General features: G+C 35.4%; 1 protein-coding gene across 6 annotated transcripts in view; it reads right to left on the minus strand.

The window, feature by feature from the left end:
• Positions 1 to 4,384, minus strand: part of Kcnt2 (potassium sodium-activated channel subfamily T member 2) — a 360,005-nt gene extending 355,621 nt beyond the window's left edge. For all 6 annotated transcript variants that reach the window (XM_005335358.4, XM_040276882.2, XM_005335357.4 and 3 more), the window contains exon 1: positions 3,691 to 4,384. In XM_005335358.4, the coding sequence (XP_005335415.1) occupies positions 3,691 to 3,785 (95 nt within the window). In that variant the 5' untranslated portion in view covers positions 3,786 to 4,384. The remainder of the gene's footprint in view (positions 1 to 3,690) is intronic.
• Between the last annotated feature and the right edge of the window lie 11,935 nt (positions 4,385 to 16,319).

The raw sequence follows: 16,319 nt of genomic DNA on the forward strand, positions 1-16,319 counted from the left end.
CTAACTTAATGAGGCACTAAGATGCAGCAAGCATTCAAGTATTACTGAATGGATAAATGGCCATTAAAGACATTTAAAGCATTGTAATAGATTTTTGTTTTTAACTCAGGAGGCCAAAGAAATCAATGTGCATCATATGTACATTTGATATAGCAGACATCCCCAAGGCATAAGTAACTGATCATTTAGCAGCCCTCAAACTTACTTCATGGCATCCCAGAACTAATGCTATCCACATGCTAAATTCTCTGCACTGCTGTGTCTAACTCAGTTTCCTTCTACTCAGATATCAGAATGCAACTAAAGTAGAGGTAGTTATATAAGGATAGCACTGAGATAATGCATCTGTATCCATTAAATATATTAAATATTCATTACATTTATCTATTACACATACTATACATGTGTGTATATGTGTATTTTATTCATTTATTACATATATGTGTTGGAGGATATGTTTACCTACCAAAAGGTAACACAATATAAATTTAGGAGACCTATCTATGCAAGGTTGTTTCAAAGAAAGTCTATGGTGTGGAATATACACTTTCTGTATCCTAAAAGGCTCATCAATGTAGTCTCTTTCACAACACCTTTCCATTCATTTATCATATGCCTCACTTATTTTCACATCAATCAATCATATTCTACTAAAGTTTAGCTTAAAATTCAAAAAACAAGTATCAAGTAGAAAGTGTCTGTCTTCTCACAGTGGAACTCAATTCCCCCATCCTTTGTAGTATGCAACTCTAAATGAAGAAGACAGACTCCTTGATTCAGATTCCCCCAGAAGTGGAACTTCAGCTAAGACTGGAGAAAAGAAGTTTATTTAGGCATTGGCCCCAGAAAGTAACAGTAGGGCAAAGGAGTGTTCCAAACCAGCAAACTCGAAGTATTAAGCCAGTTATCAATGTGAAAACCTGGAGCTTAGTCCTCTTGGACACCAGGTAGAACAGGCTTCAGAATGATCTCAATCAAGGAGCAAGGTTACTGAGGTATATATTACACAATTCCCTACTTACTTAGGAGAACTGTGGCTTGCTCTCCACTATGCAGGTGTAGTATGCTTCTGAAGTTAGCAGAGGAGAGAGAACTTCAGAAACAAAGCATTCATAGAAAGTAGCATAAGGAACAAGAGCATAGCACTTAAAGAATTAGTTGGTGGAAGCTGTCTACCTACTCATATCTAAAAGTCTTCCGTGTTCAACTCTGTAGGAAATTCATCCAAGTTGATAACTGAGTAGAATAAGATTGCTACTCAGACTTAATTGCAAAGAGGAATCTTTCACCTTATTAAAGATAAAAGAGATGGCTTTACTTACTGCAAATTAGTTTAGGATCCTGGAAAAAAAAAAATTCAAACTACAAATCAGAAGTGAAGAAGGGAACCAATATTTAATGAATCATGCTAGGTGCTATAATATTATTGTCACAAACTCAATGAACTAAGGGGGGAAACTGAAAAGTTTCCCTTTTTCTTGAGTTTCTTGAGAAATTTGAGTCACAACGAATTGAGCTCAAGTCATATTTACCCTAAGATACATGAACCAAGACAAATAGTTGATTTCCCAGAATCTCAGTTTCCTTTTCTGTAAAATACCTACAATTCAGGGATTATCTGAGGATTAACTGAGATAACACACAGCACAGTAAAGCACTTGGCAGTCTTAGTACCAACTGTTAGTCCTGTGCCTCTCCTTCTTCCTTCTTGTCACAATTTTATGAGATAGATATTTATGAGGTATATATTCCCACTACAAAAATAAAATCACTGCCTCTCATAATGGCTAAATTAGTTGCTCAAGACTACTCAGTAAGATTGAGATCTGGGTCTCTCTGAGTCTAAGGATCTTGCCTTCAAAGATTAACAATGAAGATTTAGTTTGGAACCCAACTGGCAGTATTAATTTTTATAAAACAACAAAATCAGTTACATCTTTTCAAATGGTCAAACATTTGAAAATGTTTAATATTTAATTGTGTAGTAAATGTGGCTTAATTTTTAAGTTAAAAGTTGGGCTAGCATAAGTTTTATTACAGTAGAAATTTTAAATGACTGTGCAAAACTTTTCAATATACCAGTGATTTTTTTAGGTCCTATTTAAACAAAAGACTTAACTATTGACATTATCTGCAACATCCTTTAAAAAATAAGGGCAAACACATGAATAATTAACATCTTGGATATTACACTTAAAAAGCAAACCTTGGCCAAAGTATGCCCTTCTTGTAGTCAACCCACTTCACACTTTCTACAATGAAGATTTCCATTCTACTTGATGATTCTAAGGTATTGAAATAAATATAAATTCAATTTCAATTAACATTAATCTGCCTTTGAAAAATCATTTAACTAAGCTAATACAGTTTATCTACATGTCAATTAGCATTATAAACTTGTTTAAATATTCTTGTAATTATATACAGTTAACCAGAATACCCTAATTCACAAGCATACTGAATAATACCTCAGGTTATTTCTTCATTAAATTTTTAACCAACATATTCATTTTTACTAAAAAGAAGAGATTTAATTAAAATATTATCCTCTACAAAATATCCATTTTAAATTAGTAATATGAGATCAAGGAAGATGTTCATAACTGATGTCAAAGATAAAATCCCCAGTTACTGGATTAAGAGTTAACATTGGAAGTCCAGCAGATAAGGAAAAGAAGAAAGGTGTGCTGCACAGTGTGACTGCAGGGGGATTCCTAATTGGACCAACAGTGGATCTTTTATTTAATTCAAACAGAACATTAACGCCAAACTGAACTTCAGGAAAGCATTTCAATTGAACTCAGAGCTAAGTTAGCACACTTATTATTTTAAAAACATGTGTGGCATGTGATACATGAAATGACTATTCCAGAAAATACTGAATTCAATGAAACACAGTGCTCTTTAAATAATGAGACAGAGATACCAAGAGGAATTTCATAAGTTCAACTGGACAAAGCAGCAGTGCGATTGCTAAAACACATGAGCGATATTTTCCTCACAATTATTCTCCTTGTGAAACTTTGAGACAAACTGTTCAGGTTAAAATTATACTAATCATAGAAAGGCATCATGCTATAGAGACATCATTATCAGTCACAGTTACCTGTTCTAAGTAAATATTTTCTATGTCAATGGTTATTATATCCACCAAGTACCTGTTACGTATTTAAAACCAACTGTCTACCTAGAACTCCAAATGTTTAAAACAGTATAAAATTCCTACTGACAAGTAGACACCTAGTCAAGAAAAAGCTGACAAGAAATAAGGGAATAGGTGTAGGGGATTTTAAGTTTCCAAAGTGCTTTTTCGATCAACTTGGATAAATTTTTGAGATGGATTAACCACACCTAAGAAAAACAGTGAAAATTCTCGGACACTGATACTGCGTGCCATTTGGATGCTGGTACCTTGATACAGCCGAGGAAAGCACAGACAGACAAAGAATAAGCATCGAATAAATGCAATAAATGCATCGCAAGAATAAGAAAGTGGAAAGGCAAAGAGTTCCTCATCTATAGCAACTGGCTCTACAGAGTCAAAATGGAGAGACACGTCAGAGCCCCTTTTACTCCCTCGCCCAGTGTTCCCGTCTCCCTTTCGGCTCTCTCCATCCCCCTCTCCAGCCCTCCCATCTCCGTCTCTTTTTCAGCAGTATTCACAGAACATCACTGCACCACACCACTCACCTGTCGTCGTTTTGCCATCCTTGGTCCCCTAGCAGCAAATCCCGAAACCTGTACCTGGGAGGCAGAGGGGGCACTTCGCTCTCCAAATCAACCATTCTTCCTCAAAGAGTGGGAAGCATCAAACAACAAACGGGGGAGAGGAAGGAGAAAGAAAGAAGATGTTGGGGGGGGGGGGGTGGAGGGAGGAGATGGGTAGAATGCTAAGGCCAAAAGAAAGAGGGATGCGAGGAGGGGAAGGGGACTGGAGGGGGAGGGGTCGGCTTAGCGCCGGAAGCTGAGGCTGGAAAGGGGGCTGGCTCCTCTCTCCCGAGGGTGTGATGGGATGATGCAAACCCAGCCCTGGAGCAAAAGTCTGGCTCCGAGGAGAATCAACGCTGCCAAGGAACCGCCCCCAGGCTCGGCACCGCCTCTGGTCCCCAGGACTGGGGGGAGGCGGGATGCAAAAGTTACTTCTCCGGAAAAAAAAAAAAAAAGAAAAAACGCGCGGTGCCTAGAAAGAGGGCAGAGGGGTGGCTGTTAGCGCCAGGAGAAGGTGAGGCACTTTCCTAAAGGCAGGTAAAAGAGCCTCCAGCTAGGGCTTCCTCGGGGCTGCAGGTCCCCGGGGAGGGCGTGCACCCGGCTCGGCCCAGGGAAGGCAGGAGGAAACCCGGTGGGGTTTCGACCCCAGGCGCCGCCAACCCGGCTCTCCCCGCACTCGTCCTGCGGAGCTGTTGCTGGAGGCCCAGCCAATGAGCCTTCCCTTCATTAGCATAACACAGTGACGGAATGGGGGTGCCTGGGGACAACCAATGGGGGCGAGCTAATTAGAGAATTCCGGGCTCCAGACCCTTCTCTGGGAAGCCGGGTGCAAGGTGCCCAGAGCGTTCCTGGATGCTCCTTGGCTTGGGTAGCCTTCAGCGCGGGTGGGCGGGGTGGAGGATGCACGTTCTTTGAGAGGGAATCCCCGCTCTCAGAAGCAGGAAAGCCCCATTTTTTTCTCACAATCTGAAAGAAGGAGGTGTTTCCCTGATCTCCGGGAAAAAAATGCTTGGCCACCTTAGGCCGCAGCTGAAGAAAACCATTTAGATGATGACTGGCAAAGCATATTGAAAGGCAGAGAGAATTATATAGTGGTGAACTACTATTATGGATTTGTAGCAGTATTGCACTTCCAGGTTGCATGACCTTAATTTTAGGTGTGCTCCTATTAGTGATTTACAATGTCAGAGGAAGAGGCAACTCAAGAACCCAGAGTTTGCTATTCATTACCAACCATTGCTTATATGAACCCTGCTATAGAAGCTTTACATTGACACATACTGTTCTTTCCTTAGGGAACTGATTCCATCAGATACATACAGACACAGAAATACTTAAATCACTTGACAATTGTGCCTGAGGAAATGACATTAACCACTGCCCCATCTTAGAAATTTCACACTTTGCTTGGAGGGACAAGCTCATAAAGAAAATGATACAATATGGGAGTCAATAATCAAAGAATATACAAAGATATTTCAGAAATACCTGTGCAATAACACACTTATTCGTGTTGTGGTCAAGGAACACAATGAAACTAAACTAAGCCTTCTTTATTCATTTGCAATCTGCTTAAGGGAAGGGAAAAAAATATGAAAAATGCAGAGAAAATACAATGAGTAGAGATAAAGTGATTTTTTTTAAAAAAATTAATTTTTTTGCTTATCAAGGAAATAGTGATTAATTTAGTATGATTAACTCTCAGTAGAGGTCAAGTAGCAGAAAGTTTATGAAGTTGAAGTGCAGAAACAACTTGGCAAAAGAGTATCATCAAGTGAAATGGAATGAGCATCTAAACCTAGAGAATAACAATGGAAAGAGATTGATTATCTCCTTTGCTTTAATCTTCAAACTAGATTCCTCTAGACCCATCTCAAATGACATTTCCATTAGATTTCTTGATTTTTGCAGGTGGTTAATCTTCCTTCAACCCTTAAATGGTTTCATACTTATTGTGAGCATTTTGCTTGTTACTTTTTAAACTGTTAAATGTCTATCTATACTTTTTTTCTCAAATCACTTGCCCTCTCCTTGTGACTTATCTTTCTAGCACAGTGCCTTCAAAATATCAAAATCTTATCAAATATCTTGAGATGCACTGAACACTATTAATCATCCAGGTCCAGGGACACATATACCTGTAATCCTAGCAATGCTGGAGACTGAGGCAGGAGGATTGCAAGTTACAAACCAGCATCAAAAACTTAGCAAGGCCCTCAGGGACTTAGTAAGAGCCTGTCACTAAACAGGGCTGTGCATGTGCTCAGTAGTAAAGTGTCCCTGGGGTCAATACCCAGTACCAAAAAAAAAAAAAAAAAAAAAAAAAATCTATTAAGCCACTTACTTTAGTTCCAGAGTTATGTATCTGTTCATAAAATCATTATTCATCATGAACATTTGTAATCATTTTGCCAAATGAGAAAATTATATCGTTACATTATTAGTTTGAGAGAGAGAATATATCTGGTTTAGAATTTGGACCTTATCATCTGCTATTAACATGGCTCTAGGAAGTTTATTCTTTTAATGTTCCAGGTTAATATTTATATTATGACAATTTTTACTCACATATTTGGACAACTCAAAACTCTAAAATATTTACAATTATTAGCAGACTCAGAAAGAGAACACTAAAAAAAGAGGAAAGGGTAGTATAGCTATTGAAAGTTAGAAACATGAGATACTGAAAGTTAAGAATAGAGCAACAATTTACTTGAAAGAAAACTGCACACCTTATTTTACACTTTTGTGTCAATCTCAATTATTTAGCTTCTATGTGCCAAGATAAAAGTATAGGAGAGAGCATGTAATTAATTAATTAATTAAATCCTTCTCAGCTAACAGTGTCATAACACAGCTGTTATGCATGATAACAGTTACCAAGTGCCCCAGTGTGCTGAACCAAACTAGTTGAACACAGCTGCATCAATGATACATTGATGTGCTCTATGCCTTAAAATTATGAAAATGAAAAACCTCCAAATTTTAAATTCAAGAAAAATTTTAAAACAACACAACCTAAAAAATAATATCCTGACATTCTTAACAATTTATAAAATTGGGGTCATCAAAAGTTAAATTCATATCCTTTCACTTTCTATATATTTACTGTCTTCTGTAGGCAGACTTTTTATGTTTGTCATTGATTTTGACTTCTAGTTCTACTACCTGTCTTTCAACGATTTTATTCTTTTATTCCTTGTCATGTCATTCCCTGCTGTTAAAATGTATTTTCCTCTCGTACTCTTTTCACCTTGCTTTCCTTTTTTCCCTGTATGCTTTTAATCTTTTATTTCATTGAGTCTTTTTCTGTGTGTGAGAGAGAAAGAGAGGGAAAGTTTTTCTTCTACTATGACATGAGATTCAATTTTTGGAAACAATTTTAAAAATGGTTCTGTAACATTGCAAATCTGTACCTTACTGATGTTCTTAAGTTTTCTAACCAATATCTAGCATGGCTTAAGAGCAATACAGGAGATTGGTTCACTTCTGAAAAAAAGGGAAGTTAAAAAAAAATTCTGAATGATTACACTGATGGACTGGAGAGTAAGTGTCAAGAATGAGAACTGAGCCTGGCACTGTGGCTCACACCTGTAATCCCAGCAGCTCCAGAGACTGAGACAGGAAGATAGCAAGTCCAAAGCCAGACTCAGCAAAAGTGAGGCGCTAAACAACTCAGTGAGACCCTGTCTCTAAATAAAATACAAAATAGGGGTGGAGATGTAGCTCAGTGATTGAGTGCCCCTGAGATCAATCCCCAGTACAAAAAAAAAAAAAAAAAAAAGTGAGAATTAAGGAAAATGATTTCTTAGTTATAGAAAATTTAATTTTACTTGGACTGTTGTAGCTCAGTCGTAGACCACTTGCCTAGCATATATGAGGCACTAGGTTTGATCATCAGCATCATGTATAAATAAATAAAATAAAGATCCATCAACAAAACTAAAAAAAAAATTTTAATTTAATTTTACTTTACAGAAAATAAATCATCTAATTTTTCCCACTTTTAACAAAAAACATCAATTTCTTATTTTTGATTTTCAGGAAATTGATTGGTTATTCAAATGTCTTAACATAAAAAAGAAAATGATCATTTCTGTGGTAAAGAATGATTTTATTAACAATTAATAATTTATTGGTAATTATCTTATGCATAACAAACATAATTGCAATCATAGAACATTGACAGAATTTGATCCAAAATTCAAAAGTATATGTATCTTGCATAGATACATATAATTTTTATGATAAAATTCCACAAACTATTAATTATTGTGTCTACACAGCCCTGTAACAAACTGTCCAAAAAAATTTTTTTTTCAATGCTTGAGATAGAAACCCAGTCACACATATAACTATGTAAGCACTCTAAATACTCTACATACTCTAAGCTAAAATCCCAGCCCCTCAAAAACAAAATTTAAAAAGAAAAAAATATTCTATATATTAGGCTACATACTTCCTAGATGCTTCATCTGTAAAGGCAAAGAAAAAAAAATAAGAATAATCCACTCAAATAATCTCATTAAACTCCTTAACATTTCAGACTGAATGCATTCTATTATTTTTTTTTAACAAAGATTTACTAAAAGGTTACAATGAATTAAGTTTTCAAAGTCACCCAGATGAAGGAAAGGAAGGTTAAGAGAATAGATCATCCAGGTGTCAGAATAGAAATCAATGGGTCACAGTAGTGATCTGGACTGGCTGCTGTGTTACTAAGGAGCAGGTTCCAGATTTGGAAAAAAGGTAGTGGGGGGATGGGAGAGAGGTTCTGGCAGAGCTGCCATCTGTACTGAAGAATGACAATGAGTGTGTAAGGTGGGGGCAGAAGGTGACAGCAACAGTACAGCTAAAACTAATTTCTTTAAGAAGGCATGGGTGATTCCAGCAAATGAAAGGTATCATATAGTTTCTGTTTGGGTGCATATTTAGGTAGAGGAGGGACAGAAAAGGAGGGAGGGAAAATGGCAGGAAGAAGGCAGCTTACCTTGTCTTCATTTATTAAGTATATCTTAGGGGATTTGTATACCTTTGCCAATGAGTTTAATGAACCTCTTGAGGATTTTAAAGTAGGTAAATGAAAAAGCCCAATTTACACTTTGAAAATGTCATCTGTAGTGGTAGAGCCAATTGATTGGTAGGGAAATCAAGAAGAGAAAAAGGGGAAACAGGAACTCTATTGCAATTTAGGTTAAATAAGTAAATTGTTTGAATAAGACAGTGGTTATAATACAGATAGAAAGCAGGGGAAATTGGGAAGACAGAATTTACAGTGCTTGAGAGTTAATGGAGAGTGAATCAATGATGCTTTCTAGGTTTTCTGGTGTGAGTAGGTGGAGGATAATACAGTTGGGTGAGATGAGGAGAAAGATGTAGGTCTGGATGCGAAAATGGTTTCACTTTGAGCCATCTGCAAAAGGTCAGATGGAAAATTCCAGAAGGTTTGAAACTGTAGATCAGAGAATATCAGGAGTTAATGCTTGCCCAGAGATCTAAAACTGAGAGTTGTCAGTATACAAGTGGCTGTTGAAATTGAGGAAGGATAAATGCATTTGGCTCTTACACTGAGAGAAGAGGAGGGCAGAGACAGCCCATAAAGATGACTAGGGAGAAGAGATAAATCAGACAGAGCAAAACCAAACAGGAATTCAACTTCTACTGTCAGAGTAAAGGGACATGTGCTCCTCTTGATTAGTTTTATTCTGTGACCCTTGAATCAAGCTAAAATAGATTCTAGCTACAGGAATAAAAATTTAACAAAACCTGTCCTATATTCTAAGCATGTTCAGCAACAAGAAAAGAATCATTTTTTATTTCAACAACACTGGCAATCGGAAGCAGTAGAGAGAAGATGGAAAAGCAGAATATCACATTTGTTTCCTAAATTCTACCTGAAGAGCACAATTAAGCAATATGAAGAAAGGCCATCTGGAGATTTTATTAAAATAACCCAATAATTAATACATTTACCCAACATTTCTAGTAATTGTTATTATTGTTATAAAATATCATCTATGAGGTTAAATATATATGTAAACCTTATAACAGATAGCGATCAGGAGACAGTTAAGGTTCTGTTGTATGGATAGTCATATTCTGTGTGATCTTCCTGTTGCTCCCTTTCCTTGTTTCAGAGTTTACTCTTGAAGCACACATCTTATTCAACATCACTCTTGATGATCACACCATGTTAGTCAACCTTTTGTCACTGTAACCAAAATATCTGACAAGAACAACTAAGAAGAGGAAAGCTTATTTGGGACTGATAGTTTCCAAGGTCTCAGTCCTTGATCATCTGGTTCCAGGGCAGAAACCTCAGGGTGGAAGGGTGTGGCAGAGGAAAATTGCTCAGCTCCTGGCACCTGGAGCAGAGAGAAAGAAGGGACCAGGAATCAAATAGAACTTCAAGGCCATACCCCTAGTGCCCTACTTCCTCCGGTCACATGCCTCTTGCCAGATACTACCAGATAGTCCGTTCAAATTATTAATCCATCAGATAGACTAATCCACTAATGAAGCCAGAGACCTAAGCATAATCTATTCACCTCTGTACAATGCCACATTGCCTAACATGAGTTTTAGGGGATATATGCCAGTTAACAAATGCATAAAACCTCCATTTATCTAATTTTAAACGTTCACTTTGACTCAATTTGGGGGGGGAGGTGGATAACATAGAGCCAAAATGGGAATTATTTAATACCAAACATCATTAATAACTTTAAAGCATGCTTTCTTATAAAAATCTAGAAATCATACCCATGTATGGTTCCATATGCAAAACATATATCTTATTTATGAAAAAATCTGTTATTATCTTGAATTTCCATATTTATGTTAGTGTCCTAGATTCTATTCCTTGGTAGATTGAAGGAGGGACCTCTATTCATGATTATCCTCCACCTTTAACCTAAAACAGGTAATGGTTAATTCACCTTTGCCATTTTCACAAACTTGACAATAAGTGAATGATTAGTGAATGTTTAAAGAATGAATAAAAAAGCTGGATAGTTGAGTGAACAGGCTCATAACATTGTTACTACTGAAGAATAAAAGCATACAACTATTAATAGTAGTAGAAAAACTAACAGCTACAGTGTGAATAACTATTATATGCCAGGTATTTTGTTAAAAGCCTTACAATAAAGATAAAAATATTATCCTAATTTGAAAAATGAAAACAATTAGGCACATAAAATATCACTAGCATAGAAGATACAAGATTCAAATACTTGACTTGCTGACTCCTTATAACATGTTCTTCCCAATATATCTGATAAAGAAAATTTGTGTTCAATTACTAGCAAATGTTGATGTGTACCAATTGGGGAACTAAATTATAAGATAAAACTATCAAAGTGGACTACCACAATCTTACTCATCCACTATGTTCCATTTTCAACTGCCTTGTTTCATATTGTAGGAAATACATTACTCTGTGTCTTTCCATGGTTCCTAAGACTTGGCTTCTTAAACCCTTGAAATCTTTGGAGAGATGAGTGTCTTTTGTATGCTAGTATGATGATTAGTGACTGGTAGCCATTAGGTAGCATTAGGATGAGAGCTGGTTACCCGAAAGAACTACTCCACTGCAGTATCCTCCAAGGAGGGAAGAGAAGATTTAAATGGATCACCAATAGCCAATGATATAATCAATCATGCCTATACAATGACACCTCCAATGAAAAACGACTAAAAATTAAAAAAAAAAATACAGGACAGAGTTTGGAATCTTCTGTGTTGCTTGCTGAGTATATAGAGGTCCCTTGGAAGGTGATTTGCCCAAAGAAGGCATGGAAACTCTATGCCCCTCCCCACATAACCTTGTCTCATGCATCTCTCTCATTTTGCTCTTCATCTGTATCCCATGTGATATCATTTATTACAAACCACTAAATTTAAGTAAAATGTTTCGCAAAGGTCTGTGAAACTTTAGCAAATGAATCAAGCCTGAATATGATGCTCCAATTTATGTCCAGTTGTTTAGAAAAACCAGTAAAACATCCTAGGGCTCTCAGTTAGCATCTGAAATGGGAAGCAGTCTTTTGGAACTGTGGGATCTGAAACTATCACCAGGTGGGTAGTGTCAGAATTTAGATCAAATCTAGAATATCTGACTGATGTCTGCTGGAGGATTGATTGGTTATTTGTGCAAAAAATACCCACATCGATTTTGGTGATCACAGGTGAAGTGTTGTTGTGTTGTGAGTGTGTAAGAACAGAGAGAAAAGAATCAGTTAGTTTCCCCTCACTCCAAGCAATCTTTTCCACCTTTTGTTGCTTGTTTGTTTTCCCTAGACTGATCCTTCCCCATCTTCACAAGGCTGCCTCACAACTTCAGTATCATTTCCTTGTATCAGACCTACAGGATCACACAACACAAAGCTGCCATTTATTCACTGTATTATAACACACTATCACAGCACCAATGTTAACAGTATTATTAAATTTTTTACCACTATACAATTTATTGTCTTTTTGTTTTTGCATATTCTCCTTGCTTCTCTACTCCAATGATAATACAAGCTGGGCAGGGACCTTGACTATCTGATCAGCATGCAGAACACTGCTTAATATATGACATAGTTTATAAGTGCTACCTTTGCTCTCCCAGATCACTCCAGCCTGAGTAGCATGGTGAAGTGTAATTTGTAAAAATTTATATTCCAGCAGCATCTATTAGCAGGTTGACCTTGGGCAAATTACTCACTGTGATTCACTTTCCCTATGTATAAAATGAAAATACTTATTGGATAGAGGATCAAATATGTTAACACACCTAAATATTTTAGAATAATGCTCACCATAGTTTCCGATTGTTATTATATGTGCTTTTCCAAGTGTAAGTAAGCATCCACATTTTTAGAAGACATTTTCTTAATATAAACTCATTTTTGCTATTTAGCAACTAATGAATTTAATTATGCTTTTCAAATTTCACACAACTGGTTGAACAGCTTTGATTGCCTTTGAAGCAATACACTAAAGTATGTACCCTCAGAAAAATTGAAAAAAACATAAATGAAAAAGTGTGTTTGCTCTGTAATTTTCTGATCGCCCATAGAAATAATAAATATAAATAATCAGAAAAGTGCCTTAAATATTCTTTAGTAACAAGCCATATCACGTCACATAGGCATATAAAATTAAAACAAGCATCTTAAATTTTATTCACATGCACAGCAAAAATATACATACATATTTGCGTGCACCATATTGCGTTCAGATGCAACAAGAGGAACATGTGCTGCAGAGCTAAATGAGTAATGCAATTTTTACACTGAGTCCATGCAAACTTTATGGTTGCATAAAATAAGGATATGACAAAAAAGCAATCTGGATATGTCATTGCCAAATCAATAATTTAAAATAGTTCATCACCTCCTACTCAAATATCAATTCAAAATATATTGAAATACTAATTAACATGAAAAATAAAATATATGATATTTAAGAATGGAAGGACTAAAATTTTTGACAAGGCATTTACACAGATTTAGAAAACAAACTCTAATTTGTCCTTTTTATTTTATGGTTCCTTTCTTTTTGCCCACAAGCTCACTTGGACTCGAGCCCTGGGGAAAATACCAAGTTGCACAGAGTAGAACAGAAATGCTGAATGCCATCAAACGTTAACAATCTAAGAGTTAAAAGTGAGTTTTTAACTAATTTTCTCAGAAATGGATTATTGTCCCAGGATTTGACTACTAAATTCTATAAGGCCATGTTTTTTTCTATGGCATATCAATTTTATTAAGTCAATCCTTCAAAAATATATTATCCATAGTTTAATTAAACTAGAACATGGGTCAAGTGTGGCAAACAAAAGAAACATAATGAATCAAATAATTTTCTTTTAAATTTCCCTCCAAGTGTTCCCTCCTTCTATCTCTTTCTCCCTACCCCCACACTCACCCCCACATTGTCAAACACTCTGACAAAAGATTATATCTTTGATAAACACAACTACAGATGAAGGATTGATTCCAAGTTCCTACATGAAGTTCAACTATCCCTAGAGCAAACCAGAAGCCAAGTCATTCCTGCTAGAATCATAAGGGTTTCCTTATGTATATTCTTATTGTGAATAGCTTGGAAATAGCAAATACATTGCAGCAAGACTTAAGTCTCAGGATCTGATCATGACTAAAGTAAGCACAAATCCTAGAATACACAAACACAGAAATCGATAAGTTCTCTTTGCTTAAGGTGACTTGAACTGAATTTCTATTATTAAAATCTAAAAAAAATTCTAACCAAGAAAATATGACAATCTCAAAACTGCCATGAATAATTATCAGTCATTGTTGGACCAGTGCTAGAATCTTTTCCTAATAAAACAAAATAGTGTAACAATTTTATAATATTTTTGTCAGCAAATTCCATTGCCATTTGGATGCTAATTTTCTAATCATTATCATGGGATAATATTCCATGTTCAGGCCCTGACTTTTACATTCTGCAGTAATTACATTGGACCACCTGATCCCTTAGGAAAAAAAAATGGAAAATTTCACAAAGGCAGACTTTCAAAATTAGCAAGTAAAAATATATATTTTTTACCAACCAATGCTTTATGGAATTTTAAAATATGATTATAGTATGATTTTTAACTTCCTAAATTGAGCATTCTTCCCTTTGGTAATTTTATCCATTTTTTTTCTATAATGACAACTGAAACATTAACCCAGTATAAAAATAAAACTGCTTTATCTTCAATGAGACAAGGAAATGATGACACCCTAAATCACAAACTCCAAGTACAATTAAAAAAAATAGGAGAAGGTGTTAAAAAGAAGTACACTCCTGAAGATATTTTAAATAACATGGAGGTCTCTCAAAGTAGATAGCACAACTCTGAAAGGATAAAAGATAACTTACACCAGTGGTATAAATGGAGTACAGTGCTCTAAAGTAAGGATGATGGGAGAAGGAGGCTGAATCAGAAGCTGAATAGACTCAATATCTTTCCAGAAAGCAAACACTCTGGAGTGCACATCCCACAGGCATATTCATGACTCCTGAAGTCAATTGAAAATAAATCATCAGGTGCCAAATACATCATAGACTCCTGGAACAAGGGGCTATACTGTAAAAACTCTGAAGATGTTCTGCTCAGCAGACCAGGGTAAAGGCAAACTAGAGTGGAGTCTTTTACAGAGTACATGACAAAGCAGAGATGATGAGAATGTATCCCAGCTGTTCATTGCTTCATCCTTAATTATATTTCTTCAAATATTTAATCCAAATATTTGTGACCCATCCTAGATTGATTTTTAAAAAAAGAAAGAAATAGGCAGGGATGGCATACTCAGAAATTTTTTAAAATTTAATAAGCATAAAAAGAACAAGAAAAAATAAAAATATTACTAGATGAATAAACCATAAATGAAAAGAAAACTTCTAATCGAGTCTATTTTGAGTTCAAATAAATTAAATTTGAAGAAAAAACTATGAGACCAGAAAATAAAAATAAGTTTACAGAGCTTAGAAAAAGATGTAATAGCTGGGTGCAGGGGTGCATGCCTGTAATCCCAGTGGCTCTGGAGGCTGAGATGGAAGGATCTCGAGTTCAAAGCCAGCCTCAGCAAAAGTGAGGTGCTAAGCAACTCAGCGAGACCCTGTCTCTAAATAAAATACAAAATAGGGCTGCGGATATGGCTTCACGGTTGAGTGCCCCTGTGTTCAATTAATAGTACCAAAAAAAAAAAAAGATAAAAGAAAGAAACCATGTAATAGAGAAATAAAATACAATACAGAAAACAAGTCAACATCAAAAGCCCTGAACACATGTTTGCTTATTTCTATTCTATATTTTGAGACATTAATACAGGCTCGAAAAAATCAAAGTGGAGTTGTTAAAAAGTCTAAATAAAACTGATTGGAAATCTAAAGTTATGGAAAAGTTATGGAAGACAAAGGAAATACAATATAGGTGTAAGTGGTGTTACTAAACATGAGAACATAACATATATTTAGTAACAATTATAAAAACAACATGTAATAATTATTTGAAAATAAGTAACATTTTTAAAATTCAAAGTATAACTATATTTTTCAGAAAAGAAAGAAATCCTTTATTTATAGACTAAAAGGTGATAACATATTCTAGGAAGAGTTGATCCAGAACAATAAAACTAAGAAAAATACTAGAGCAGTTGAATCAATAGACAACTCTCAACATTGATAAGAAAGTCCATCAAGATTATTTGACCAAGGTAAACTTACAAAATCAATAGCTTTTCTGAACAAAGGACACCCAGTTAAAGTTAACAGATCAATGACAGATTGAGAAAAGCTGATATTTACAATATTTAAAATCAACAAGGGACTAATTTAGAATGTATAAGCAATATACTCTATGATAAATTTCTGAATATCAAGCACATTAACAGTCAAAAGTTATGATTTCTCACACAAAAAGAAAATAATATGAATAGAAATTTGGCAGAAAAGGAAACAAAAATGGCTAACAAATATATGAAGTACAGAAAAATATTGATACACATTAGTAACTAGAGATATACAAATTAAAACATTAGTGAAATATAAGGATATACACATAATATCCTAACTTTAGAACACTGTACTCTAATATATATTATATT

The sequence above is a fragment of the Ictidomys tridecemlineatus genome, chromosome 10, assembly GCF_052094955.1.
Source record: "Ictidomys tridecemlineatus isolate mIctTri1 chromosome 10, mIctTri1.hap1, whole genome shotgun sequence".
Taxonomy (NCBI): domain Eukaryota; kingdom Metazoa; phylum Chordata; class Mammalia; order Rodentia; family Sciuridae; genus Ictidomys; species Ictidomys tridecemlineatus.